The 27,130-nt window shown below is 43.0% G+C and overlaps 1 protein-coding gene across 7 annotated transcripts in view; it reads left to right on the top strand.

Annotated features, from left to right (window-relative positions):
- The window catches only part of LOC110527734 (ubiquitin carboxyl-terminal hydrolase 54), a 117,880-nt gene that overhangs the window by 48,489 nt on the left and 42,261 nt on the right, over positions 1-27,130 (top strand). For all 7 annotated transcript variants that reach the window (XM_090238417.1, XM_090238410.1, XM_090238415.1 and 4 more), the window contains one exon: positions 12,025-12,715. In XM_090238417.1, the coding sequence (XP_090094543.1) occupies positions 12,569-12,715 (147 nt within the window). In that variant the 5' untranslated portion in view covers positions 12,025-12,568. The remainder of the gene's footprint in view (positions 1-12,024; positions 12,716-27,130) is intronic.

Raw genomic sequence — 27,130 nt, 5'->3', positions numbered from 1 at the left:
TGGACAGCGCCACCACATACTGTAGAAATAGATGGTTTTAACCATGACGGAGAGGTGGGGGTGTTCGTTTCATTGGAAACTTTTACTGTCATATTTACCACTGCTTTTTAAACAAATATTACAATGGTTAAATTTCATTATTTAGAGCTTCTCATTTAGAGGCTCTAACGTCTCATTCAGCTCCCCCTTAATTCGCATCATGATTTTAGCTTTTATAATAAGCTAGTGTCTTTACACTGTTACCTATTCCTTTTTTGCAACCAATACATTTTTTATATTTAGAACCCTGGTGAGTGATAGAGTGAGAGAGACAAAGAGTGAGTGAGTGAGTGAGACAGAAAGGCTGAAAGCCGGAGATGGAGCTCTGTGCCCAGTCTCAACCTCTCTCTCTCTGGCTGGCTGCAGCCCAGTTCATCTCCACTGATCTGGCCAGAGTGATTGCTGCCATACCCTCCGCTCATCCCTGCCCTGCTTTCCATCGCTCTCTCTCTCTCTCTCTCTCTCTCTCTCTCTCTCTCTCTCTCTCTCTCATTCCCCACTCTTCTATTCCTCACCCAGTTTTCACCCCCATTTTATATATGGCTGGTCATCGAAGGACACAATATAGGCCTACCATTTGTGACGGACATGGTTCATATGGGAGTTCTGTACGATAATTTTATTGTATTGTGTAATAGCAATCATATTGGTCATGGTAACACAGGTAAGATTACTTCCACACAAGGTGTTTTTGCTTATTGGGATCCCCTAGCAATGACAATTTTCTGTGCTGTAGGTCTGATGTTATTTATGTTTAGGCAGGAAGCAGAGCAGTATTTAATCCAAGCTAAAAAGGCAGGGGCTAGCTGTAAACACAGAAGATGCCAATTTTTGACTTAGTTTATGTTATCCTCCGCTGCATTTGTATTTGCCCTATGCTGGTTCAGAAATGGCTCGGGGTTAGAAAAGCAAATGCAAAAATAATTACGAGTGGGAATCTATCACTTAGGCCTATGAGCAAATAAACAATTATTGAAAAAAGAAAATACAAAAACATTGTATTTACACATTCACTCTCTCTCTGGCTGGCTGCAGCCCAGTTCATCTCCACTGATCTGGCCAGAGTGATTGCTGCCATACCCTCCGCTCATCCCTGCCCTGCTTTCCATCGCTCTCTCTCTCTCTCTCTCTCTCTCTCTCTCTCTCTCTCTCTCTCTCTCTCTCTCTCTCTCTCTCTCTCTCTCTCTCTCTCTCTCTCTCTCTCTCTCTCATCTCCTCTCTTCTAGCTACATAGCAATGTCTCCTAGTTTCCTCCTCTCAAACTCCTTTTTAGTCTCTTTCGATTTTTCTTCTCTCTCACTGTCAGTCACTTGAAACTATTGAGTGTTATCTTACTGCTTCCCACTGCTCTCCTCTCGCACTTTTCTTTTTCTCAGAAATATTGATGGAGGTTGGAAGGGAGAGAGGGAGAGGGTTGTTGGTACTGCCCAATGTGTCACCATGTCTAGTGTGTTTGACCATCCACCCAAAATACCCACACCCTCTCCCTCGTCACAAAAAAACAACCGTCTTCATCTGCCCTGTTTTCTTTGGGAGTGGAAATGCTATTGAATAGGAGGTCTGCGTGGGACTGATTTCATCCTCCCGCTCCCGCAGCTTTTCATACCGTACCTGCTCACTCCTGCGGGCTTTTTGTCCGACTTCACTCTCCGCAGGTTTGGTAGAAGGTGGATGTTTCCGGTTTTCAGGGATACGGTATATTCAACCTAACTTTCGTTTCCCCTGAAAAACGAATATCGGGACTCTGCTCATGCGTCTTTCAACGCCCGCTATGTTAGGTTATTTCAACTTCCTCCCGCTCCCAAAAGAACTAGTCCCGAACCCGACCGCAGTCCTGCAAATGTTATTTTAGGCATAGGTCAGGCATATCGCTTGGCAGCCATGGTCCCAGCAATTTTGTAGGCAATATCAAAAATAACCCATGAAATAGGTTAAATTACTAGAGATTCTCACTTGGCCCATTAGGCTATATTAGGCTATTGGTATTACTGGGATATATCAGCCAATAGGCTAGACGTAGTTTGAAAGAGAGCCAGAGTTGGATCGTAGAAGCACGGGGGTTATCGCACTTGCACTTTCTCTTGAGCTACGTTTTGCATAATATAGCATATATAGCATACTTTAATAGGAGCGGGACGATTAGCAGGCAGAGACAAATATGGGTGATCAGTATTTATTTCCAGAAAATGTAGTAGGCCTAAACTATAGCTTTATTATATTTAGGAAGTTCATTTCCTTGGAAAGATAACCCCCATGGTTCTCCGCCCATGAATATAGCCTGCTTTGTTTAATAGAGACCACAAGCAAACCTGATCTCACACGCCCAACTGGGAGAGGAGAGGTATGGCTACTAAGCTTAAAGCAGCAAGAATGATGAGAGCGGACACTTGCACTTTCTCTTACGTTTTGCATAGCCTACAGGCTACCTTTTTAGGAGCGGGACGATTTCCATGCAAAGACAAAAAAATGGGTTATCAATATTTATTCAAAATGAAAAGGCACAACGTTGCACCTTTTCGTTTTGAATTATGATTACATTTTTTGGTTGCACCTCAACTTTTCATTATCAATAGTTATTTCCTGAAACTGTAGTAAACTGTAGCCTAAACATATTTAATCAAATGTCCTTGCTAAGATAGGCTAACTGCACCATGCTTCTCCACCCATACAGCCTAAAGCTGCACTTGATCTCGCACACCCAAACTAGGAGAGAAGAGGTGCTATTGAACTTGAAGCAGCGAATGATGAGAGAGAGCGAGGGTGTAAATAGTGGGCCAAAGAGGTGCTTTTAATTGGCAAATGCATACCCTACAAAACAGACAGAGGACTGTTTCCAAGTAGCCTAATCTGCGATACCAAAAAATATTGTCTGTTTGATCGCCCGCTCCCGCACGCAGCATGAAAAATGCAGACCACGCTGCAATGATGTCGGGTCCCACGGTAGTCCCCTATACTGAATCCCTCCTTTTCCCACGTTCGCAGGATGCCACTACCCCCTGCCGTCTGCCAGAGCTCTGCTAGCGTGCAGACATGCAGCCAGGATGGGTGTGTGTTTGTATGTGCACACTGCACACTTACATTGTTTGTCCTGGCATCACCCCACACCGCACAGCATGCTTCTAATCTCTTCAACGTCTCTCCCCCTTCCCCACCTGAGCCATAGCAAGTCATCTCAAACCTAAATCACAAGTGCGTGTGAATGACTGAGAGAATCAGGAGTCAGCCTTAATATTTCAAGAGTCATTAATTGTCGCTAGATGTTGACTGTCTGCAAACAGATGTAGGCCTATGTTATGCTACCTTATGTAATACTCATTAAGACCCAAGTGCTCTCTCTCTCTCACTGTGAGGCAGAGCATTTTTGGCTGAGATTAGTTGGTTTATTCTGCTTTAGTGCCACATTCTCAGTAACAGTAAACCAGATACAAGAATTATGGCAAGGTTATTTCAAGATGAATTTAGCCTGTCTCTCTCTCCCCCCTCCCATGTTAGAACGATCTTCCAGGCCAGGTAATTTTAAATAGGTCTGGAGCTGATTACATAAACACAGTAATGCCGCATTAAGACAATTAGGAGGCCAGATTAAATGCCCAAACAGCCCAGATTTACCAGCAATGCGAGCCGGGGACAGATGTTTTATCATTTGGCAGGTCAGAGGCCAGGGTTTTAATAGTGGCAAACGTTATTCAGGTTAGGCTGCTGGAATACAGTCAAGTCAGCAGTGACCTCTTTCCTCATTGTTTGACCAACATCTCATTGGTATCCCTCATCAAGTCCCCTCGAACTGTTCATTCAATTGATTGCCTTTTTGACTAATATTCTCAGCAGTCAAAGCCAGAATCTCCCAGAGCCTTGGCTCTTGGTTTAATGGTGGTGTGATTCTCACCAGCAGGCGTCCTGTTTTCATGTGTCACTGTAAGCTCCTAGAAGGTTCTCTTGGCAGAAGTAGATTGTGATAAAATCACCAGTAGCTGAAGATGTTACTGTCAGACTGGGGTGTGAGTTTGTTCCAAGGTGAGACTCCTTACTGTTTTCATTAATGGTGGAATGTCAATACCAGTGTGGCCAAACTGAATTCCTCACCTGTCTCTAATGAAAGTGAAACAACATCACGGCATGCCATTTCCAGATTGGAAGACTTTCCTGAAGGCACAGACCGTTTTTGGTGATCAGGCTACAGATGTGCCAGTACAGTCCTTAATTCAGTTGATATCGTCAATGGCAGCGCAGCAGTGGGCCTCCATCTGAGCCCCAGAGGGATGTCTTCGGGAGCGAGCCCCAGAGGGATGGATGTCTTCGGGAGCGAGCCCCAGAGGGATGTTTTCGGGAGCGAGCCCCAGAGGAATGTCTTCGGGAGCGAGCCCCAGAGGGATGTCTTCGGGAGCGAGCCCCATGCGGCCTCCACAAGTCTACTTTGCATCCCCCTGTCGGCGTAGTCCCGGTGGAGGCCCTGGCACGGCATTAGTGGTGATTTCTAGGGGTGCAGGCGGAGGAGGGGCTACACTCAGCTACAGACTGTAATCATGTTGCATACCGGAAGTCACTCCCCAGTAAGGGTGTTGTAGACTGTCTCCTGCCTCTATTGATGATTTATTATGAGATGATATGGAATGTGAGGGGAGTGGGGGAGGGGGAGATTACTATTCTGTGTTGTGTGTGTCTGTCTTTATGCCCGTTAAGCTCGAATTGCACCAAAGAGTCTTGTCAGGCTTCATTTGCTTAATCCTGTTCGAGGCAGTATAACGCTATTTAAGCTTTAAACAGCGTTTTACTATTGTTTATACTTCTCAAGCACCCGAATGGTATTTCTCTGGGACATACAGCTTTATTTCATTTGATGGGGATTTTTTTTTAAAGAAGCTTTCTCACTTTATCGGTGCGATGTATGGCAGACAGGATAGGTGAACTGTATAATGGCCCATTCATGTCATCAGGGGATAGTCTGTCTCGCTGGCGCTCAGCTCAGCCTTTTCGCCTCACTGAGTTCAATTGAATTAGTCAAAATTGGTGGGTTTCAGTCACACTGTGTGACACACTGCCCAGGCAGTGTCACACTGCCACAAGGGTCCAGCATCATTCTGGGTGGTTTGCATTAGTATGGATCTTTCTTATGAAGGACCATGATTCATTTGAATGCAGATAGATGGGTATTGATTTAGTTTTTTCCAATTTTGATTCTGCTAACCTTTCTTATGTAGGTCCTACTCAAAAACACGTGGGCTAATCTTACCTGACAATCATATGGCGAGAGAGAAGCCAGCATGTTACCATGTGTGTGATGGCACCCAGGCCTGTTTCAGTGGTCTGCGTAGCCGCCTGGTGAGGAAATCACTGTGAGCAGAGCTGGCCTGGACGTGATGGGACACGTACTGATCGATGTGGGCATGTCAACATGCCTCCTGGTCAGAGAGGCCAGTCCATCAGCACCCAGCCCTGTAATCAGATGTGGCAGCCAGTTGCCTGGCAATGGGCGCCATCTCAAACAAATTCTCTCTCGTGTCCCTGAATGCTGACTGAAGGCTGTGCTGCTATGTGAAGAGGTGTATTTAGGGTGTCGTTATCCTGACTCCCCTTTCATCGAAGACTTCATTCAGCGATGATGCGTCTTTTAGAGAACATCCCTTCTGAGACCGATTTCATATGTCCTAGGACTTCTAAGTGAATGAAAAGAGATGGATGAATTCAAACACCTGTTGGAGCACATCATCAGCTGTCATCTAGGTCTATACTTTTGTTGCCTAGGAGACTTTGCCCACTTTGGTTTTCTGGCTTTGTGGCACAAACCGGCCAAAGCGCTCGCATAGCGCAAGCTTCGGTTGAAACCAGAGCCTCTGTGATCGTCAAGCATTTCAATCACGCCGCCGAAGTGTTCTCATCTGAAATAAGTGTCTCGCACTGAAGATGCTGCCCCCGTTTTTCTGCTTCAGTTGTTGCATACCGAAAAGAACGCCTCTGGACTGCCAGGGATATGCTTGCAGTGTAGTTTCCCAACGTAGTGTCCCAATTACCTACCGCTTAGAAATCATCCAGCACTTGTGGTCACTTCTTTGACAATGATGGCTTTTGCAGTACATTTCCTCTGAGCTGTTTGTAATGAGCTCATGTGAAGGCAGCAGGGAGGGAATCCCATCTCTCCGTGAATATCTGGGACTAGCAGCATGTTTTCTAACTCCCTGTGGCTGTCCCTGGCCATGTGGTGTTGGTTACCACTGCAAATGCACAGTGGCTACGGGCCGTGCTGAGGGAGCCTCCTACAGCCCAGGAGACATCTGTGTCTGTGGTGGAGCTAATATGAGCTTCATGTCGTAGCGTAGCGGCTAGGTGAGTCAGGTCTGCCTCCCTCCCAGGCCCAGACAGATCCCTGACCAACGGGACAGACTAATCCTAGGCAGGGTCTGATCAGGCTAATCTGCCCACATGACCTGCCTCTTAACTGAACTCCCTCCCCTCCCCTCCCCCTATCCCGCAGACCACAACAAAACGGTAGTTAGCTGTATAGGAGACGCCCATGCTACACCCCCCCTTTTTTTTTATTTTTTATTTTACCTTTATTTAACCAGGCAAGTCAGTTAAGAACAAATTCTTATTTTCAGTGACGGCCTGGGAACAGTGGGTTAACTGCCTGTTCAGGGGCAGAACGACAGATTTGTACCTTGTCAGCTCGGGGGTTTGAACTCGCAACCTTCCGGTTACTAGTCCAACGCTCTAACCACTAGGCTACCCTGCCGCCCCCTTAACCTCACCCTTGGTAGGGAACACCTAGTCGGGATGAAAACACAACACTCCACCTATAGGAGATGCCCAAGCACCCCCAGCTGTGCTACCCACCGCCTTCACCCAGCATTGGTGTTAACAAGCCACGTCATTACAGGAAACGGCTAAGCCCCCCCCTTTGAACCCTCTCCTCCCTGCGCCGGTGATTAGGCTGCTTCACAACCGTCCACCTATAGGAAACGCCCATCTAATTCCCCAGCCCAGCCAGCCAGTCCCAGGGTGGGAGTGTGTGTCTGTTTGACCCTCAGCTCAGGGATTGTCTTACTCCCACCACAAGCGCTGAAAGTGTTGTTTTTGTCTGGCAGAGGAACTATTTTGGACTCTGTCAGCACCATTCACTGGGCTTGTGGGATAGAGAGGACAAGAGGGGTGTGTGGGCTGTTGATCCTCCTCCTTGAAGTAAACAAGTAATTACGCAGACATGCATAAGTGCAGAGTAGAGACACAGAAACATGCCTTAGTCTTGCTCAGTGTCGCCTCAGGTTCACCAAGAGTCTATCCTCTTGAATAAGCGACGGTGATTAATTGCTCACATTTTGTTTTTTTACACTGTTTTTTTATAAAGTGTGTGGAAGGAGGATATTTCTTCCCACATTTGTAGAGTGGTGGTTTATGAATGACTCATTACTGAATGACTCATTCAGGAGTATTGATGTTTTCCCGTTTGGTGTCTGCAAACACAAAACTCAAAAACTTAGTGTCCTTCATAGTCAGACTGTGTACACTGTACACCAGAGGTTGGTTGATCCTGCCAGCCGGTGCCTCAGGTCCGGGTTGTGAAGAGCAAACACAATCAGACAGGCATGTGACCGGGTGACATCACAAGTACAGGTCAGCTTGTGATTCAACACTGGGTAAACACACCCGGAGGAGAGAAGAAGAGAGGAGTGGAGGACCGGAAAAGGAAGAGGAGAGAAGGCTCGGTTCGTCACAGCAACACACGATAGGGATGCACTGACTCTCGCGCTCCTCCTCTGTACCGCCACCTTATTACCTCTTTCATTGTTCTCTCCCACCGTCTTAATCCCTCTCCCTTTCATCTCCCCCTCGTCCCTTCCCTGCGACTCTGCCCTGAAGTCGGACCATTTAAAGTTCATTGTGATGATGATGGATATGGAAGGACTGAGAAAGAGCCTACCTAAAAACCGCCAAGAGCTCGGATTTTTAGCGACCAAACCTAATAAATGTTTCATAGTATCATAAATGTTTCCATAAGCATATACAGTGCATTCAGAACCCTTGACTTTTTCCACATTTTGTTCTGTAACAGCCTTATTCTAAAATTGACACAATACCTCATAATGACAAAGCAAAACCATTTTTAAAAACTTTTTTTTCTCCACATTTTTATAAATACAAAACTGAAATATTAAATTTACATAGGTTTTCAGACCCTTTACTCAGTGTTTTGTTGAAGGACATTTGGAAGCGATTATAGCCTTGAGTCTTCTTGGGTATGGCACTACAAGCTTGGCACACCTGTATTTGGGGAGTTTCTCTCATTCTTCTCTGCAGATCCTCTCAAGCTCTGTCAGGTCAGATGGGGAGCATCGCTGCACTGCTATTTTCAGGTCTCTCCAGAGATGTTCGATCGGGTTCAAGTCCAGGATCATGCAGAGATTTGTCCCGAAGCCACTCCTGCAATGTCTTGGCTGTTCGCTTAGGGTCATTGTCCTATTGGAAGGTGAACCTTCTCCCCAGTCTGAGGTCCTGAGCGCGCAGGTTTTCATACAGGATGTTTCTGTACTTTGCTACGTTAATCTTTTCCTCAGTCCTGGCTAGTCTCCCAGTCCCTGTGGCTGAAAAATTTCCGCACAACATGATGCTGCCACCACCATTCTTCACTGTAGGGATGGTGCCAGGCTTCCTCCAGACATGATGCTTGGCATTCAGGCCAAAGAGTTCAATATTGGTTTCAGCAGACCAGAGAATCTTGTTTCTCATGGTCTGAGAGTTCTTTAGGTGCCTTTTGGCAAACTCCAAGTGGGCTGTCTTGTGCCTTTTACTGAAGAGTGGCTTCCATAAAGGCCTAATTGGTGGAGTGCTGCAGAGATGGTTGTCCTTATGGAAGTTTCTCCCATCTCCCCAGAGCAAATCCGGAGCTCTGTCAGAGTGACCATTGGATTCTTGTTCACCTCCCTGGCCAAGGCCCTCCTACCCCGATTGCTTTGTTTGGCCGGGCGGACAGCTCTAGGATGAGTCTTGGTGGTTCCAAACTTCTTTCATTTAAGAATGATGGAGGCCACTGTGTTCATGGGGCCTTCAATGTTTCAGAAATGTTTTGGTACCCTTCCCCATATCTGTACCTCAACACAATCCTGTCTCGGAGCTCTACGGACAATTCCTTCGACCTCATGGCTTGGTTTTTGCTCTGACATGCACTGTCAACTGTGGGACCACACAGGTGTGTGCCTTTACAAATCATGTCTAATCAATTGAATTTACCACAGGTGGACTCCAAGTTGTTTAAACATCTCAAGGATGATCAATGGAAACAGGATGCACCTGAACTCAATTTCGAGTCTCATAGCAAAGGGTCTGAATACTTATGTAAATAAAGTATTTATTTCATTAAAAAAAAAAAAAATATTGCAAAAATTCAAAAACCGTGTTTTCAATTTGTCAATACAGGGTATTGTGTGTAGATTTATGAGGAAAAACATTTTTTGAATACATTTTAGAATAAGGCTATAACGTAACAAAATGTGGAATACTTTCCAAATGCACTGTATACACTGACTGAACAAAACATTAAGGACACCTTCCTAATATTGAGTTGCACCCGCCCCCTTTGCTCTCAGAACAACCTCAATCGTCGGGGCATGGACTCTACAATGTGTCGAAGACATTCCACAGGGATGCTGGCCCATGTTGACGCCAATTCTTTGCTTGACATCATGGGAAAAATCTAAGGAAATCAGCCAGGCCTCAGAAAAATAATTGTAGACCTCCACAAGTCTGGTTCATCCTTGGGAGCAATTTCCAAATGTCTGAAGGTACCACGTTCATCTGTACAAACAATAGTACACAAGTATAAACACCATGGGACCACGCATACCACTCCGGAAGGAGACGCGTTCTGTCTCCTAGAGATGAATGTACTTTGGTGCGAAAAGTGCAAATCAATCCCAGAACAACAGCAAAGGACCCTGTGAAGATGCTAGAGGAAACAGGTACAAAAGTATCTATATCCACAGTAAAACGAGTCCTACATCGACACAACCTGAAAGGCCGCTCAGCAAGGAAGAAGCCACTGCTCCAAAACCACCATAAAAAAGTCATAAGGCTACAGTTTGCAACTGCACATGGGGACAAAGATCATACTTTTTGGAGCAATATCCTCTGGTCTGATGAAACAAAAATAGAACTGTTTGGCCATAATGACCATCGTTATGTTTGGAGGAAAAAGGGGGAGGCTTGCAAGCCGAAGAACACCATCCCAACCGTGAAGCACGTGGGTGGCAGCATCATGTTGTGGGTGTGCTTTGCTGCAGGAGGGTCTGGTGCTCTTCACATGAGGAAGAAAAATTATGTGGATATATTGAAGCAACATCTGAAGACATCAGTCATGAAGTCAAGGTATTGGAGTGGCCATCACAAAGCCCTGACCTCAATCCTATAGAAAATGTGTGGGCAGAACTGAAAAGGCATGTGCGAGCAATGAGGCCTACAAACCTGACTGTGTTACACCAGCTCTGTCAGGAGGAATTGGCCAAAATTCACCCAACTTATTGTGGGAAGCTTGTGGAAGGCTACCCAAAACGTTTGACCTAAGTTAAACAGTTTAAAGGCAATGCTACCAAATGCTAATTGAGTGTATGTAAACTTTTGACCCACTGGGAATGTGATGAAAGAAATCAAATCTGAAATAAAACATTCTCTCTACTTTTATTCTAACATTTCATATTCTTAAAATAATGTGAGGATCCTAACTGACCTAAAACATAGACTTTTTACTTGTATTAATGGTCAGGAATTGTGAAAAACTGTGTTTAAATGTATTTGGCTAAGGTGTATGTAGCCTTCCGACTTCAACTGTATATATGAATCTCCTTTATCATAACATTTTATGTGCATGTTCAGATTATGGGCATTTTCATACAGTCTGCTGAAGTGTTTTTTATTGAATGGCTGCATAAGATCACCTAATGTAAAGCCACCTTAAGTTTCTTTCCATGGGCCTCCCGGGTGGCGCAGTGCTAGCTGTGCCACCAGAGATTCTGGTTTGTCCAGCGTCGTCCAGGTTAGGGAGGGTTTAGCCGGCAAGGATATCCTTGTCTTATCGCGCTCTAGCAACTCCTGTGGCGGGCCGGGCACAGTGCATGCTGACCAGGTCGCCAGGTGTACTGTGTTTCCTCCGACACATTGGTGCGGCTGGCTTCCGGGTTGGATGTGCATTGTGTCAAGAAGCAGTGGTTGGGTTGTGTTTCGGAGGACACGTGTCTCTCGACCTTCGCCTCTCCCGAGTCTGTACAGGAGTTGCAGCGATGAGACAAGACTGTAACTACTACCAATTGGATACCACGAAATTAGGAGAAAAATAAAAAATAAAAAGTTTCCTTCCATATTACTAAGGGCAATGAGATGTATAATATTCACCTGTATGATAGTGACAACGGTTTTATAAATCCACTGTGGAATTACCACTCTCTCTACGTTGTCCTCGTCATCCTCATAATCACCTTCACAGACCTGTGTCCGCCCACCGTGCAGACTTTGCACAGCTTTATTTAGCCTGTCTGTGGATTTCTGATTAGAGTGCCTCAGACCTGCACCGCTCGTGGCAGAGTGACGTCACACCACCACGTCTCCGCAAGGCATTATCTGCACAGTGTGTGCTAGAAGGAAGGAGGGAATGCAGTCCCAGGCACTTGTGCAGAGACCCAGTGGAGAGTGGGCTTCGACTGAGCTGTATCCTTTTCACCCGTCTTAACGCTCCGCAAATGGGATGACTGTCAGCAAATATATTCCCCTTCCACCATGGTGATAGTGGAGACATTTGCATACTGCGTGTGGAAATCGAGTAAAGACAGAGGTAGGGCAGGGAGAGCACTGGAGGAGACATGGCACTTTGAGTGGGAGAGAGGATCTTGATCGTAGATATATCTCCCTCTATTGTGACTTTAGTGTGGGAGTGTGATAAAACCAGTGAGGGGAGGTGGTATGGGGAGGAGCCCGCTCATAAACTTCTATGTTCTTGTCCCCCTGCAGATCTGCTGAAGTGTGAACTTTCACCTCTCTCCCCTTTGGCCTGTTCTGTAAAGAGCTTCTGTTGTTGAGGAGCTAAGACTCTGTACTTGGCTGTGCAGGAGACACCAGTGAAGGTCGACACACCTGCAGCAGCAACAACAACTACCATCAACGAGTCCCCTAGTGTCAGACGTCTGTGAGATTCCACAAACGAGTTCAAGAAAGAGGGAGAGTCCAGGAGGGAAACTAAGAGGGAGTGAGAAAGCTAGAGGATGAGAAGATTCCACTCGCTCAATCTCTCTGAAGACTGGATTAGACAGGACACACCCTGTCCGATATTGCGCTAGGAACATTAGAGTCTCTGGACTCCATCAGTCAAATCAAACCATTGGAAAAACTAACAACAGTTGTATAGATTTTTTTGTCTTTCTAGCCCTTTTTGGACACCCACTGATTTTTACTCTCTGTTTTTTTCTGCCACTGCAAAGATGGCCCTGTGTTTTTTGTCATGGGGGCGGACTGTTAAGTGTTGATCCCGGGAAATAGGTGATTCACAGCCAGGAACATGTCTTGGAAGAGGAACTACTTTGCGTCCGGAAGTGGCGGACTGCAGGGGATCTTTACCCCACGCACCATGACATCCATCGCCCCCAGTAAAGGACTCAGCAACGAGCCGGGCCAAAACAGCTGCTTCCTCAACAGCGCACTGCAGGTAGGGATACAAACAAACACACTACTGCTTGCACGCACACACAGCAAAATTTAGGTCAGAATTTATTTTAACATCCAGAATATTAAACACCCACAGTAAAATTATATGTGACCCACCAAAATAATGTTAAAAATAAAACTTTTCATAGTGTTCACAAACTAACACTCCTAGAGTGGTGGTCCTTAACACCACGGGTGTTGCAAATCCAGACTTAAATTAACACTTTATTAGAGCTGTTGCTGAACTCATGTAGTGTAACAGTATATATATTATTCTTTTGGGGGGGTGTTCTTTAGTGTTGCAGGTTATAAAGCCGTATTTGCATATATCCCAGCATGCCTTTCAGTTGAATGTGAGAGCTACCCACCCATGAATGTATTTGTTAGTGACAGAGACATAGTTGTTGCATTCAATAACTTTCAGTCTTGAAACCTTCACTGAGTGAGTGACTGAACAAGTGAATGTGTTTGACTTTAAAGTCAAACCTTTGTGCATTATACATTTCACGAGGCCTAGTTGTCCTTAACATTGTGGTCTGAAAATAAAATGTTGTCTCATGGGCTACATCAGACCAGCAATAAACTGGTTTGTGAAGTGATTATTAATTCCTTACGGTATCCTGCCAGAGGGAGGACATCCAACAATGTCAATATTTTATCACCCACAACCTGCATTCAGAATGACTGCTATGGTGAAAGACATAATAAACAACACTACCTAAACCATCTAAACTGGAACAACCATCTCAGTAACGGGTGCAATAAGTCCAACCCCTTACAGATTGGATTAGTTTAGAAAAATGTAAGTTATTCATCTTGGTATAGTATAAAATCAATGAATGTGCCTGTAGAAACAAAGATATTAATACAAACTATTCGAAATATCTACCTGCAGCAAAGCATTACGGAAAAAAGTACAGAGGCCCCTCCCACGACTTTTTCTCTCTGATAGAGTTAAAGGAAATGAACTCAACACAGTCAAGTAACAACAACATCACACAGTGTTGATTACACTGTGATTCAAATAACACTTAATTTATTCACTGCATTTGGGGTCAATTTCAATCCCACTGATGTTAACCCCCCCAGAATCAACACTAGGACTGACCCCATTTAGTGAACTGGTTGATTGCTTGGTAGATAGGCTGTTGGTAGATAGGCTGTTGGTCGACAGAGATTTCTTTAGTCGAGCAGAAGCAAAAAATATATAATATCGTGATGTGCAAGACACCTGCCTCGTCTGAGTGGACTAATCCATTGTGGAGACCGTGGGGATGGCACAGTCCATAACTCTAAGACGTGCTACTGAAATTGTATATGGTTAAGGACAATGGTGAAAAACGAATAAAAATACAATTATTTTATAACAAATGCGCTTTCTCCTGCATTCGATAGTGGTCACTGTCTGCGGTTCTGAGAGATCAGTGCGCTGTTGAATTGGCACCTTTTCCTAGACCATGTTGCTATGTGGATAATAGCAAAGTTAACCAGCATATTGGTGTTGAGAACAATGTGGCGGTAGCAGCAGCGGAGTTAGGAGACAAGAAAACAGCCCTTGCCTTAGTTGTCTAAGAAAAGTGAGGAGAGAGGAAACCAACTTAATTAGGTCTATAATCAATAGCCTAACTGTTAAATATGCCTGGCTTTATTTATCATCCATATACAGTAGCAATCAAAAGTTTGGACACACCTACTCATTCAAGGGTTTTTCTTTATTTTTACTATTTTCTACATTGTAGAATAATAGTGAAGAATTCAAAACTATGATATAACACATATGGAATCATGTAGTAACCAAAAAAGTGTTAAACTAATTATTCAAAGTAGCCACCCTTTGCCTTGATGACAGCTTTGCACACTCTTGGCATTCAGAATGCTGTGGTAGCCATGCTGGTTAAGTGTGCCATGAATTCTAAATAAATCACAGACAGTGTCACCAGCAAAGCACCCCCATACCAACACATGTCCTCCTCCATGCTTCACGGTGGGAACCACACATGCGGAGATCATCCGTTCACCTACTCTGTCTCACATAGACACAGCGGCTGTAACCTAAAATCTCAAATTTGGACTTATCAGACCGAAGGACAGATTTCCACCAGTTTAATGTCCATTGCTCGTGTTTCTTGGCCTAAGCAAGTCTCTTCTTCTTATTGGTGTCCTTTTAGTAGTGTTTTCTTTGCATCGAATAGACCATGAAGGCCTGATTCACGCAGTCTCCTCTGAACAGTTGATGTTGAGATGTGACTGTTACTTGAACTCTGTGAAACATTTATTTGGGCTGCAATTTTTGAGGCTGGTAACCCTAATGAACTTATCCTCCGCAGCAGAGGTAACTCTGGGTCTTCCTTTACTGTGGCGGTCCTCATGAGAGCTAGTTTCACCATAGCGACTTTTACCAAGGCACACCTGTTAATTGAAATGCATTCCAGGGGACTACCTCATGAAGCTGGTTGAGAGAATGCCAAGAATTTGCAAAGCTGTCATCAAGGCAAAGGGTGGCTACTTTGAAGACTCTCAAAAATAAAATATTGGTTACTACATGATTCCATATGTGTTATTTCATAGTTTTGATGTCTTCACTGTTATTCTACAATGTAGAAAATAGTAAAAAAATAAAGAAAAACCCTTGAATGAGTAGGTGTTCTAAACTTTTGACCAGTACTGTTTATTTACAGAAAAAAGACAGATCCTGCTTATGTTGCCCGTTTGAGTGTTGTCAGATAAACAGGCAAACATGTCAGATAAACAACATCACAAATTTGACTATTTAAAGGCTTTGCACTTGTTTTTGTTGGAACAGCCCCTCTGTTTTTACTTAGAACTTCTTTAGTGTTGTTTACACTATTCCACATTTTCCGAAAAATAATATGAATAATACAAATAATAACCCTCATTGTTCTTGATCTCCCTCTTATTGTTATTATTACTACTACTATTATTATGATAATCATTATACAAATAAGTAATGTCATTATCATTACTAGGCTTAGTATAGCTGCCTGTTATAACCACCATCTAACTGCAGGCCTAAGAGTGCATTCTGTTTAGTCTTAATACAGTAACTTACTTAAGGCCTATATTTCAATACTTATGTAGCCTAATGTATCAATCAATCATTCATTTGTTCATGTCATCACAAAGCATACGAGTCATTCATTATTTCACATGCAGTCAAGCATTTTAGCTTCAAAAAATAAAATAACAAAGCGACCCTTCAATAATTGGCGTAAACAATAATTAAACTGTTCAAGTTCACGAATGCAACATCACATCAACAGTCCCTGCTGCCTAATTTGTTTAGTGCATTTTGAAAAAATGTATAGTTTGTGTGCACTTCCGGTAAATCCCTATACCTTGGTATGGTACAGAAACGGTATGACGGTATGAAAATCTGAATACCGCCTAACTCTAGCACAGAATAAGGCACAATTACCAGAAAATAAGTTTGTGAAAGTGTCTCTTGCGCAGAGATTTTGAGATCCTCTGTCCAACTTTCATCATTAAAACTCTCCTGTCGGATTTGTCTATGATTATGCACATGCGCAAAGGGATTCATGTACAATCCTAGCAGTCAAACGAGTTAAAATCGACATCCTTTAATGGAAAGAGATTTTAATAAGAGTTAAACAAGGCGAATTATCATTGCTGTTGCGACATGTGCACATTTCTTTATTATGTCACATTAGCTCAAAATAATTATTATTTTGAAAACAGAATTTTGCTTCTTACGTCGCTACAAGTTACGTCGACGTCCCTTCTAAATTTGCTCTATAACGTTAAGGAAAAGGAGTTAGAATTCTGTGAGATTTCAAGGGGAGGAGCAGTGATTACAGACAGTAATAGACAAGTCCTGTGTGGCACCCTTAGGAAAATATAGTGAAACACAACTCTCTGAAATACGTGTTAGTATCCTCACTTTGACATGACAGAGAGAGGACGATACATTTCATGTCGCATGATACACACACCCAGAATGTTCTCAGAACATCATGCTCCCGAGTGTAGCTTTAAATATTTCCGTGTGGTGATGTTCTTCACTCGGAGTCTGCTTCCCATACTTCTGGCTTCTCATACCCACATTTTCAGATTAGTCCAATTTCTAAGCTGTCAGTGATATGAGACTTTATGCTCGATCTCGTGATAATCAGCCTTTGTTCCTGACTAATCCCTCTGCTGATGCAATCCTGTAATTACAGATTCCCATGTAGTCCCATACAATGTCAATCCATTGATAAATATAAAACAACAATAACAGCAATTCATTTGTTCTACTGTAAAACAGTCCATTATTTAGTCGTCTTAAAATTCAACCACTGCAAGTCACCACACCAACAAGTCACCAAGTCATCATTGAAGGACTCATGTTAAGTAAATGATTGGTGAATTAGACTTGAGTCTTATGAAATGCCTGGATAACCAGTCTCTTATTAGTGTACTCATAGACACTTTACTTGACGTAGTGGGTGGGAGACTCTTGTCCACTCTCTCATCCAGAAGGACTCAGCCTGAACAAGTGGCTTAAGAAAGTGGTTCTACCATTGCCTTCTATAGGACTGCTGCCCAGGCACTGCCAGCTTGACTGGGAGGACCCACTCACACCGTACTTCGGGGGAAATGGGAAAGGCGTTTCCAAAAGTTTAATATGGTGCCTGCCAGGCAGTCAGTCGCCTGTGACTTAAGCCAAGCTTCTAGTCCCCATAAACAATTGTCAGACAGATGCTGCCATGCACCATAATTACCCAGCCAAACAACCTGTCATTAGTTTTCACTCTATTTTTGGATCACCATATAATCAGCCATATAGAAATACAGGGGCTTAACTGACTGATAATACCGCCAAAGCTACAAATTAGTGTCAGTTATGAGTAAGGAGACAGAGGGGGGGAGCTGATAATGTATTGTCTGCTGCTGGGAGCCATAACAATATGCTGAAACAGCGTATCGGCAGGCCGGGGGCGAAAACAGTCATTTTTTGTCTTAAATTAAATGCTCTGCGTTAACTAGGCTTCATTAAGTTCTCTGATATTGTCTCTTATTTTGCCCACACACGATTTAACAGGCATAACTTTGTTGAAAAGGTCATCATTTGGGAACATTTGAATATGGGCATATAAAAAGGATTTAAGCAAATAAGTTCTATGCTGAGTTGGAAGTACACTCTTAGAAAAAATGATATTTGGTCGTCCCCATAGGAGAACCCTTTTTGGTTTCAGGTAGAACTCTTTTGGGTTCCATGTAGAACCCTCTGTGGAAAGGGTTCTACAGTATGTGGAACCCAAAAGGGTTCTACCTGGAACCAAAGGGTACTTCAAAGGATTCTCCTATGGGGACAGCTGAATAACCATTTTAGGTTCTAGATTGCACTTTTTTTTCAAAGAGTGTGCTGTATGTAAGTCGGTTTGCAATCCACTGTGCATTTAAATGTGTAATCTGGACATATACATATTGCTGCTATATGTTATTAGAATGGTTTCATTTCAGTCTATTTCTGAGTTTAAGTTTGGTTAAGCCTATTGTACAGTATTGTTTTGCTACAGCTCAAAACACTTCGATTGATGTCCAGTACTCACCACTTCTGGTAGCTGCAGTACTCTGGGCTTAATTGAAAAGCCCTAAATCACTGTCCCTGGGTGAAAGGGTTTATTGAAACCAGAGGTACATACCTGCCATTCTGTCTTTGCTTAGAGCAGAGGATCTGAGGTACCTACCTTTGAGAGATGACTTAAGCACTTACAAGTTCCTCCCTATGTGGATGAGCATCAGTCTGTGATGGAACAGAATCTTACATGTACTTTCGTTGGCAGTGTGAATACCTGCCTGACGCCCGAACAGATATCTTTAGCTTTACCCCTCTCTAACATCACCGCTACAGTTTTATCTAATCATGTTGTTTTGAGTTTCTGAAGCATGCAGGGACGCACGAAAGGCCATTGTGTTTGAGTTCACATTCTTCATCAAATGTTTGAAAGTAAAACCTTCATACCGAGGCACATAATAAGAACCAGTTGAGTTACAGGAAATGGGAGAGGGGAAGACATGAGAGGAGGAGAAATGTAGCGTCTAGACACCCCCTGTGTTTGTAAACACCTATCTGCGTGTAACTCTCACCCATGAGTCATGGGTCATGGCTCAGTTTAAGATTAAGGACCTTCTGGCCTTAACTAATTAGCTTCCTATCATGTGAAAGGAATCCAAAATAAATCTCAAGACTGATATGTAACATTTAAACACAATGAAAGCTTGTATAAAGTATCTTTAGATTGATTGCAACATTCTAGTGTCTCGTTTCCTAACACCCGGCATTGAGCATCTAGGCCTATTTAATTGACAGCCTATTATGTACAGTAGGGGTGGCAGTTTGCAATGATTTATTTAAACATTTGAATATGTTACTGTAGTCTTACAGAAGAACAATCTTTCAGCTAAAGGATTTGCCACTCAGTTTTCAATTCCCTTGCTCTCATCCAGACTGATCACATATGGGGCTGACTACCACAGCAAATCGTCTGTGTTGTGACTGTCTTAGCATATCTGGTTTTAAAAGATGAAGCAATTGAGTAGCTCCTATTAAAACCGCGTTGGAAAAAAAAGGGGCATGGGAGCATGTAAGCCACACTGCGTTGAAAGGTTCATTGAAAGTCCTATAAATCCCAGGGGGAAATCATGTCACTCTTTCATAAGATGTCCGATTTAGCACTGAAGGACCCAGTTCCATTCGAAATAGGACATTATTTTTGCCAAAGGACAGCTCCACAATACTCTCTGATATTCCATATTCCAAAAGAAGCGGCCCATGGCATCCCTCTGTCAAGTAAATGTTTTCCAGAATGAAAACTTCACCAGATGGAAATCTGTCCAATCTAGTGGTCCTGTGTGTTGGGTATTTGGGCATCTGTCTTTCATGTGTTCTAGGGCTTGAGATGGAAGGAAGGTAAAAACAACTATGACATAACCCATTTCCTGTCACGACTCACGACTGGAGCAAGAAAACAAAGCAAAGCATGCCTACTTCCTGGTGGCAGCTTAGTACTTCCTGTGTCCTAATCATCCCTGGAGACTTGAGTTAACAGCTTGAGTTGAGCATTTGTCTGCTGTTTAGAATAGCCTTGTGGTGTTTGTTTTGATTATAGTAATTACTTGCACAATTTGTCTCTGTCTGATTTGGTCATGTTTCTAGTCTCACATTTTTCCTACAGTTGCTTTGAGCTCCACACCTTCTTTTTAACGATAGATACTGTCCATAGTTCTGATTAAGTGCAGTGTTGGGAAAACATGAGAAATATATCACCTGACATACCATCTCAGGAAACAGATGTCCTGCGGTTCAACAGAGCCCTTCTTCCTCTCTCCCTCCTCCCTCTTTCCTTCCATCAGTTCCTCTCTCCTTCCTGCCTTCTCTTTTTCACATGCACTTCATGATAATGCAGAAACAAATAGTCAACGACGGCTCTTTTTTTTTCTGCTGGGCTATCACTTTCCTCCAGAGCTGTCCAGTCGGGATGACTTTGTCATGCTCTCCTGCCTCTCTCATTTCCATATCATGTACAGAAAGGGGCCCGCGAGATGCCTTGAGGCCAATAGGAGAGCAGCATCTGTGCCGTGTGCCTTCCTAACAACCCTCTCCTCCACGCTCCACAGTCCAACAAGGACACGCAAACCTGGGAACAAATATGTTGAGCTTCACTTGCCTGACTTGAGCGGCGTGGCGTGCAAGTGTTGTATAATTGTGACCAAAGTGATCAAGAGGATGTATGCTTGGAATACCTCAGGGCCTCACAGGGCCAGTAGAAATGGCACGTTTGTGAATTGTAGTAGTTGGGTCTGTGCTCAGATGAGGAGTAGAGTTGTCGTGTTGTTCTGACATCTGATTAGTATGAGGGAAAGGGCTGGAACATCGCAGTAACAAGCAGCTATGTCCCATGTTAGCATACAGGCAGACACCTGTCTTCCTTTGGCCCTCCTATCAGTGGCGGTCAGTGCCATTTAAGATGAGGAGGACAATGATTTTTATATGAGCATGTCCTTATTTCTATTACAGTGTATCGGATGACTGTCATTCATATTCCAATCACCCAGCTCAATGTAATATCGATAGGTTTAGGGTACTACATTAGAGGTCGACCGATTAATCGGAATGGCCGATTAATTAGGGCCGATTTCAAGTTTTCAAAACAATCGAAAATCTGTAATTTTGGATGACGATTTTGCAGATTAATTATTATTATTATTTTTTACACCTTTATTTAACTAGGCAAGTCAGTTAAGAACACATTCTTATTTTCAATGACGGCCTAGGAACGGTGGGTTAACTGCCTTGTTCAGGGGCAGAACAACAGATTTTTACCTTGTCAGCTCAGGGATTCAGTCTTGCAACCTTACGGTTAACTAGTCCAACGCTCTAACCACCTGCCTCACAAGGAGCCCGCCTGTTACGCGAATGCAGTAAGAAGCCAAGGTAAGTTGCTAGCTAGCATTAAACTTATATTGTAAAAAACAATCATAATCACTAGTTATAACTACACATGGTTGATGATATTACTATTTTATCTAGCGTGTCCTGCGTTGCATATAATCAATGCAGTGCGCATTCGCGAAAAAGGACTGTCGTTGCTCCAACATGTACCAAACCATAAACATCAATGCCTTTCTTAAAATCAATACACAGAAGTATATATTTTTAAACCTGCATATTTAGCTAAAAGAAATCCAGGTTAGCAGGCAATATTAACCAGGTGAAATTGTGTCACTTCTCTTGAGTTCATTGCACGCAGAGTCAGGGTATATGCAACAGTTTGGGCCGCCTGGCTCATTGCAAACTAATTTGCCAGAATTTTACGTAATTAAGACATAACATTGAAGGTTGTGCAATGTAACAGGAATATTTAGACTTATGGATGCCACCCGTTAGATAAAATACGGAACGGTTCCGTATTTCACTGAAAGAGTGTGCGCGCTAATAGCGTTTAAAACGTCACTCGCTCTGAGACTTGGAGTAGTTGTTCCCCTTGCTCTGCATGGGTAACGCTGCTTCGAGGGTGGTTGTTGTCGATGTGTTCCTGGTTCGAGCCCAGGGAGGAGCGAGGAGAGGGACGGTAGCTATACTGTTACACTGGCAATACTAAAGTGCCTATAAGAGCATCCAATAGTCAAAGGTATATGCAATACAATTGGTATAGAGAGAAATAGTCCTATAATTTCTATAATAACTACAACCTAAAACTTCTTACCTGGGAATATTGAAGACTCATGTTAAAAGGAACCACCAGCTTTCAAATGTTCTCATGTTCTGAGCAAGAAACTTAAATGTTTCTTACATGGCACGTATTGCACTTTTACTTCCTTTTCCAACACTTGGTTTTTGCATTATTTAAACCAAATTGAACATGTTTCATTATTTATTTGAGGAAAAATTTATTTTATTGATGTATTATATTACGTTAAAATAAGTGTTCATTCAGTATTGTTGTAATTGTCATTATTACAAATACATTAAAAAAATCGGCCGATTAATCGGTATCGGATATTTTTTGTCCTCCAATAATCGGCATTGGTATCGGCGTTGAAAAATCATAATCGGTCGACCTCTATACTACATAATACTAACATTTTCCTTATACCCATTATGAGGTTGCTACATCCTAGCCTATGAATTAAAGTTTACAACATAGGTGCACAGGTCGAGATCGTTTTTTATTATCAAGGTGACAGACAGTGACACATTCAATGCCGCCTTGCACACTCTTGCCCTGCATCTAAATTATTTAGGGTGTAATCATTAGTCCAAGAGTTGCAAACAAATTCAGGTATGTTTATCCCCATTTTGTTCCGTTTGTTTCCGTTTCAGAAATGTTTTTCAACAGAATCGGCTGAATGAATACACAGCTGATCACACGCAAACACAGTACACTTTCATAGCAACCACATACAAACAGCATGATCACTTTGCTCGTAGTAATTCCTTCTTGCATCTACGTGCTCTCCTATCTCACCTTTTCTCTTCGCTTGTGGACTTCAGTACACAACGCATCAGCTGTCTGTGACCAGGCGAAATAACCTTTCCAAGCCCAACCTTCATATCATAACCGCTAACCGCTAGACAGCCTACATCGTCACCATAATAGCTAATGTCATAGTCAACATAGCTAATAGAACTTACACATTAGTAAACCCATGCTGCAAGAGCTCTTATAGCTTGCTGAGAATGTCCTCCAGAAGTTGTCATTACTGTGTAATTCTGTAGAAGGGGTGTGAAAACCATGAGCCTCCTAGGTTTTGTATTGAAGTTAATGTACCCAGAGGAGGATGCAAACTAGCTGTCCTCTGGCTACAATGGTGCTACCCTACAGAGTGCTGTTGAGGCTACTGTAGACATTCATTGCAGAACAGTGTGTTTTAATCAATTAATTGGTGACATTAATATTTTTAATAGAGTTTTATAAAAATATATATATATATTTCACAATTTAAATTTGTATGAAATTCACTGAGGTGAATGGTCCTCCCCTTCCTCCTCTGAGGAGCCTCCACTGCCTCCTACCAATCCCATATGGAGAGGTACCTTCCTTTTCTGCTCTCTGCTTTGTTTAGTACAGTTGTGGACTGGACAGTGTTTCCATCCTGGACATCTGTCTCTAAGAAGAACAGACCACCACAAAGAAAGAAGGGTTCACAAACCTGGGAAGAATAGTCTGTGTGCGTTGGAAGAATGCCATGGTCTGGATCTGCAGTCCGCGGTGGGAGAACAAGCAACATATTGGACCTGGTAGGGGGCATAGGACAGGAAGACAAACACAAACCAGGAATTGTGCTGATTGCGCATTATGCACATATGATCCCATTCTCTCTCCATGCAATATAGACTCAAAAGCTATATTTTCTGTTATTCTAATTTAGCCCTTGTAAAAGAACTGCAGTAACACATACTACTTGCACACAGACACTGATACCATACCGGCCACTGCTCATTAAGGCGGGGAGCTATTCATCATGGCCTAAAAAGGTTTTGCATTCACGCCTCCACCTTCGGAATGAAATCGGTCATGCCACATGTTCTTTCCTAAGTCTTGTCTGAGGGGTAGCCTTGGAATGAGGCGGTTCCCTGGGTATTGTGATGCTCACCCTTCTCTGATTGGGTGAGTAAACCAGTCAGTGTTGTTGGGTCTTTGGGGTGTGATTGGTTGCATAGTGCCGTACAAGCTGCACCGAGGCAGGCTGGATGGAGGGCTAGCTACTGTAGCTTTTTCCATGTGGAGGAGAGGTTAGAGATGTTGATTTAGACTGCCCCTGGAAGTAAAGATGAAACACTCAGTTTAATAATGTAGGGATGTGGGTTTGCTGTGTGTTTGGGCAGTGCATGCATGCGTGTGTCTCTCTCCATATGTTTGTGTTGTTGGGGTTAGAAGTTGTCTGTTTTCCCCCTCCACTGCCACCTCCCTTTCTCTGCTTAAGTGTAATCTGCTAATCCTGCTTTAAGTGCTGTCGTCATGGCAGCATTAAAGCTGGAATTTTGCTCTTTTTGTTATATCATCGATTTGCATCTCTTCCAGTCGGATTTTCCCACTTTTTATGCTTCTCGTTCCTGGATCAGTTCCCTGAAACACTTTTATCACAAGTGATGGCTGACAGATTGAAGGCATTATCAGGGACAGGGTCACACAGAGTGGCAACACAGCAGGGGTCTCGTAAATAAACTGAATATACATTCCAACGATTCTGGAATGGATGAGAGGAAATTCCCAATGTCTCCGATTACATACTTCAGAAAAATAACTGAAGGCCTGTGGTATCACACACTCAGTTTATCTGTTGCTGATGTTCAGATTGTTTGGTGCATAGATGGAATGTTCTGGCATACTTTTTGTCAGACTGACGGGCACACGATGTTACATATGGTTTCACCTGGCATTTGACCCCAACTCACAGCTCTTTGAGTCCAGGTGAAACTGAAAGTCACATTTTTGGTCTCATCCAGGTGTTGAGGCATTCCTTTGAGTTTCTGTGAAGCTGCTGCAGTGCAGATGGTCTGGTGTGTTGTCCGGTTATGAAACCTGGAGGAGAGGTCCAGATCTGGGAGATGTTAATGTGTGCGTGTGGCTGACAACCTCCTTATGGCTGTCTTATGGGGCATTACCAGCAACCTCTCATCTTAAGATACTTCTCAGGATAGAACTCATCTCTCATCACTCTCTTTGGGATGTTTTGATCTCAATGTGAGCGTTTCCAACTCCCCAGCCTCCGGCCCAAATCTTGCTGATAGCCTACTCAAGGGAAGGCTGTACTAACAAAACAATGTTTTGCTGTCCATAGTGACAAAGCTCTGGAAGGTTTCCATTTTGAGAATTGTACTTAGTTATCATTCTGAATTTATTGGCCTATACAACAAAAAAATTGGGCCACTTAAATCATTGTATTTGACACATTGCCTTTTTACATCTAGAAATTAATGCATGTCAAATCTAATTTTATTTTATCACGTGCCGAATACAACAGGTGAAATTATTACTCACAAGCCCTAACCAACAATGCAGTTTTAAGTAAATATATACTAAATAAACTAAAGTTTAAAAAAGTAACACAATAAAATAACAATAACGAGAGTCACTTTACCCCTACCTACATTTACATATTACCTCAATTACCTTGACTAACCTGTACCCCGCGCATTGACTCGGTACCGGTAGAATCGTAGAGAGGCCTGTCAGTCTCTGTTAACCTAACACCCCTAACCTTCCTTTTTCTATCTCTCTGTTCCCCCTGTCTCAGACACTACCACCTTCACATTTTTCACACCAATCATGATCCACCCAAAATGATCACCCGATACTGTACAGTACAGCTGTGCTATCTTAATTTGATCCTTCTGTTGTCACAGATAATAAAAAAGTATTCTTAAATCACTAATTTCCACTTTAAAATGTCAGACTTGATTTATCCTAACTAAAAATGGATCAACCCCTAGAAAAATGTCCATTAATTATAATCCACATAATAATTTGCATTTCTTGTTGCTGCAGACTTATTTTCCTGCTGTGAGAAACTGGTCAAATTATAATAGTACATCTGTACGTCAATAGCACTTATGCATAGATAATGAACAGAGAGTAGCAGCAGTGTAAAAAAAATGAATAATAATAATAATAATTGATATGCTTGATGTTGGTAAATGTTAATCAAGGAACATCTATTAGTTTTATAGTTCAACCTCACAGTTCTTGTACTTCTTGTATCTCAGTCAGCAGTGTCACAACATGGTCCTTAAACCGCCTCAGTGCTTTTTTCCTACTGCTTCAGGCAACCAACTTATACCAGCTGTAATAAACTAAAGTCCTTTCAAATTTAGTAACCATGATAGTGTTTTATCACGCACTTGGACAGATTGTATATTCACGCCTGAGGAAGTATGCAGCGTTAAGAAGTGGTATTGGCTCACACTGTCCTGGAGGAGTCTCTTGCCTTGCAGAAACTGTTCGAGGAGGTCACCGGAGGTCAGCTATATTGACCTTTGGAGGCCTGTCATGCTCAATGCTGTTGATTGCTATTAACCCGCTCCACTGGGTACTAGTGCTGTAATGCCTGGCTCTGCTGGAGGCCAACAGATGCTCCAGGCTTGCTGCTCACTGAGGTATTACTCATGCCTGACCACACTCACTATTTACCCCCTAATGTTGTTTGAGTTTAAATGAATTGAAGCAGTGTTTTAGTTTGAAAACTTAGGGGAAAGTTTGGATAGCTGTTTACATCGCTGCATAAATGTATTGGCGTACAGTATAGAGTGACAATTGGTTCCATCATGATTGGTGTTTCAATTGATTGAAGCCATGTTTGACGTACAGATGTACTATTATAATTTGACCAGTTTCTCACAGCAGGAAAATAAGTCTGCAGCAAACAAGAATGGCAAATTATTATGTGGATTCTAATTAATGGACATTTGTCTAGGGGTTGGTCCATTTTTAGTTAGGATAAATCAAGTCTGACATTTTAAAGTGGAAATGACTGATTTAAGAATACTTTTTTATTATCTGTGACAACAGAAGGATCAAATTAAGATAGCACAGCTGTACTGTACAGTATCGGGTGATCATTTTGGGTGGATCATGATTGGTGTGAAAAATGTGAAGGTGGTAGTGTCTGAGACAGGGGGAACAGAGAGATAGAAAAAGGAAGGTTAGGGGGTGTTAGGTTAACAGAGACTGACAGGCCTCTCTATGATTCTGCTCAGTGATGTGTGGCAGCCTGGCAGCAGGACCATGACATGGGCACTGTGGGGTCGGGGTAGACACTAGACAGGTGGGGGTGGACCCTGTCCCTTTGGGGGTACCCAGGCAGGGTGCCAGATGGGAGATGGTATGCCATGGAGCCTACCGACAGGAAACTGCCAGGGCCACGTTTGTTCCGCTGACAACCCGCATCT

The sequence above is a fragment of the Oncorhynchus mykiss genome, chromosome 1 (assembly GCF_057628025.1).
Source record: "Oncorhynchus mykiss isolate SJ-2025 chromosome 1, ASM5762802v1, whole genome shotgun sequence".
Taxonomy (NCBI): Eukaryota; Metazoa; Chordata; class Actinopteri; order Salmoniformes; family Salmonidae; genus Oncorhynchus; species Oncorhynchus mykiss.
Note: the sequence above shows the minus strand (reverse complement) of the source record. Positions and strands in the feature narration are given on the sequence as shown.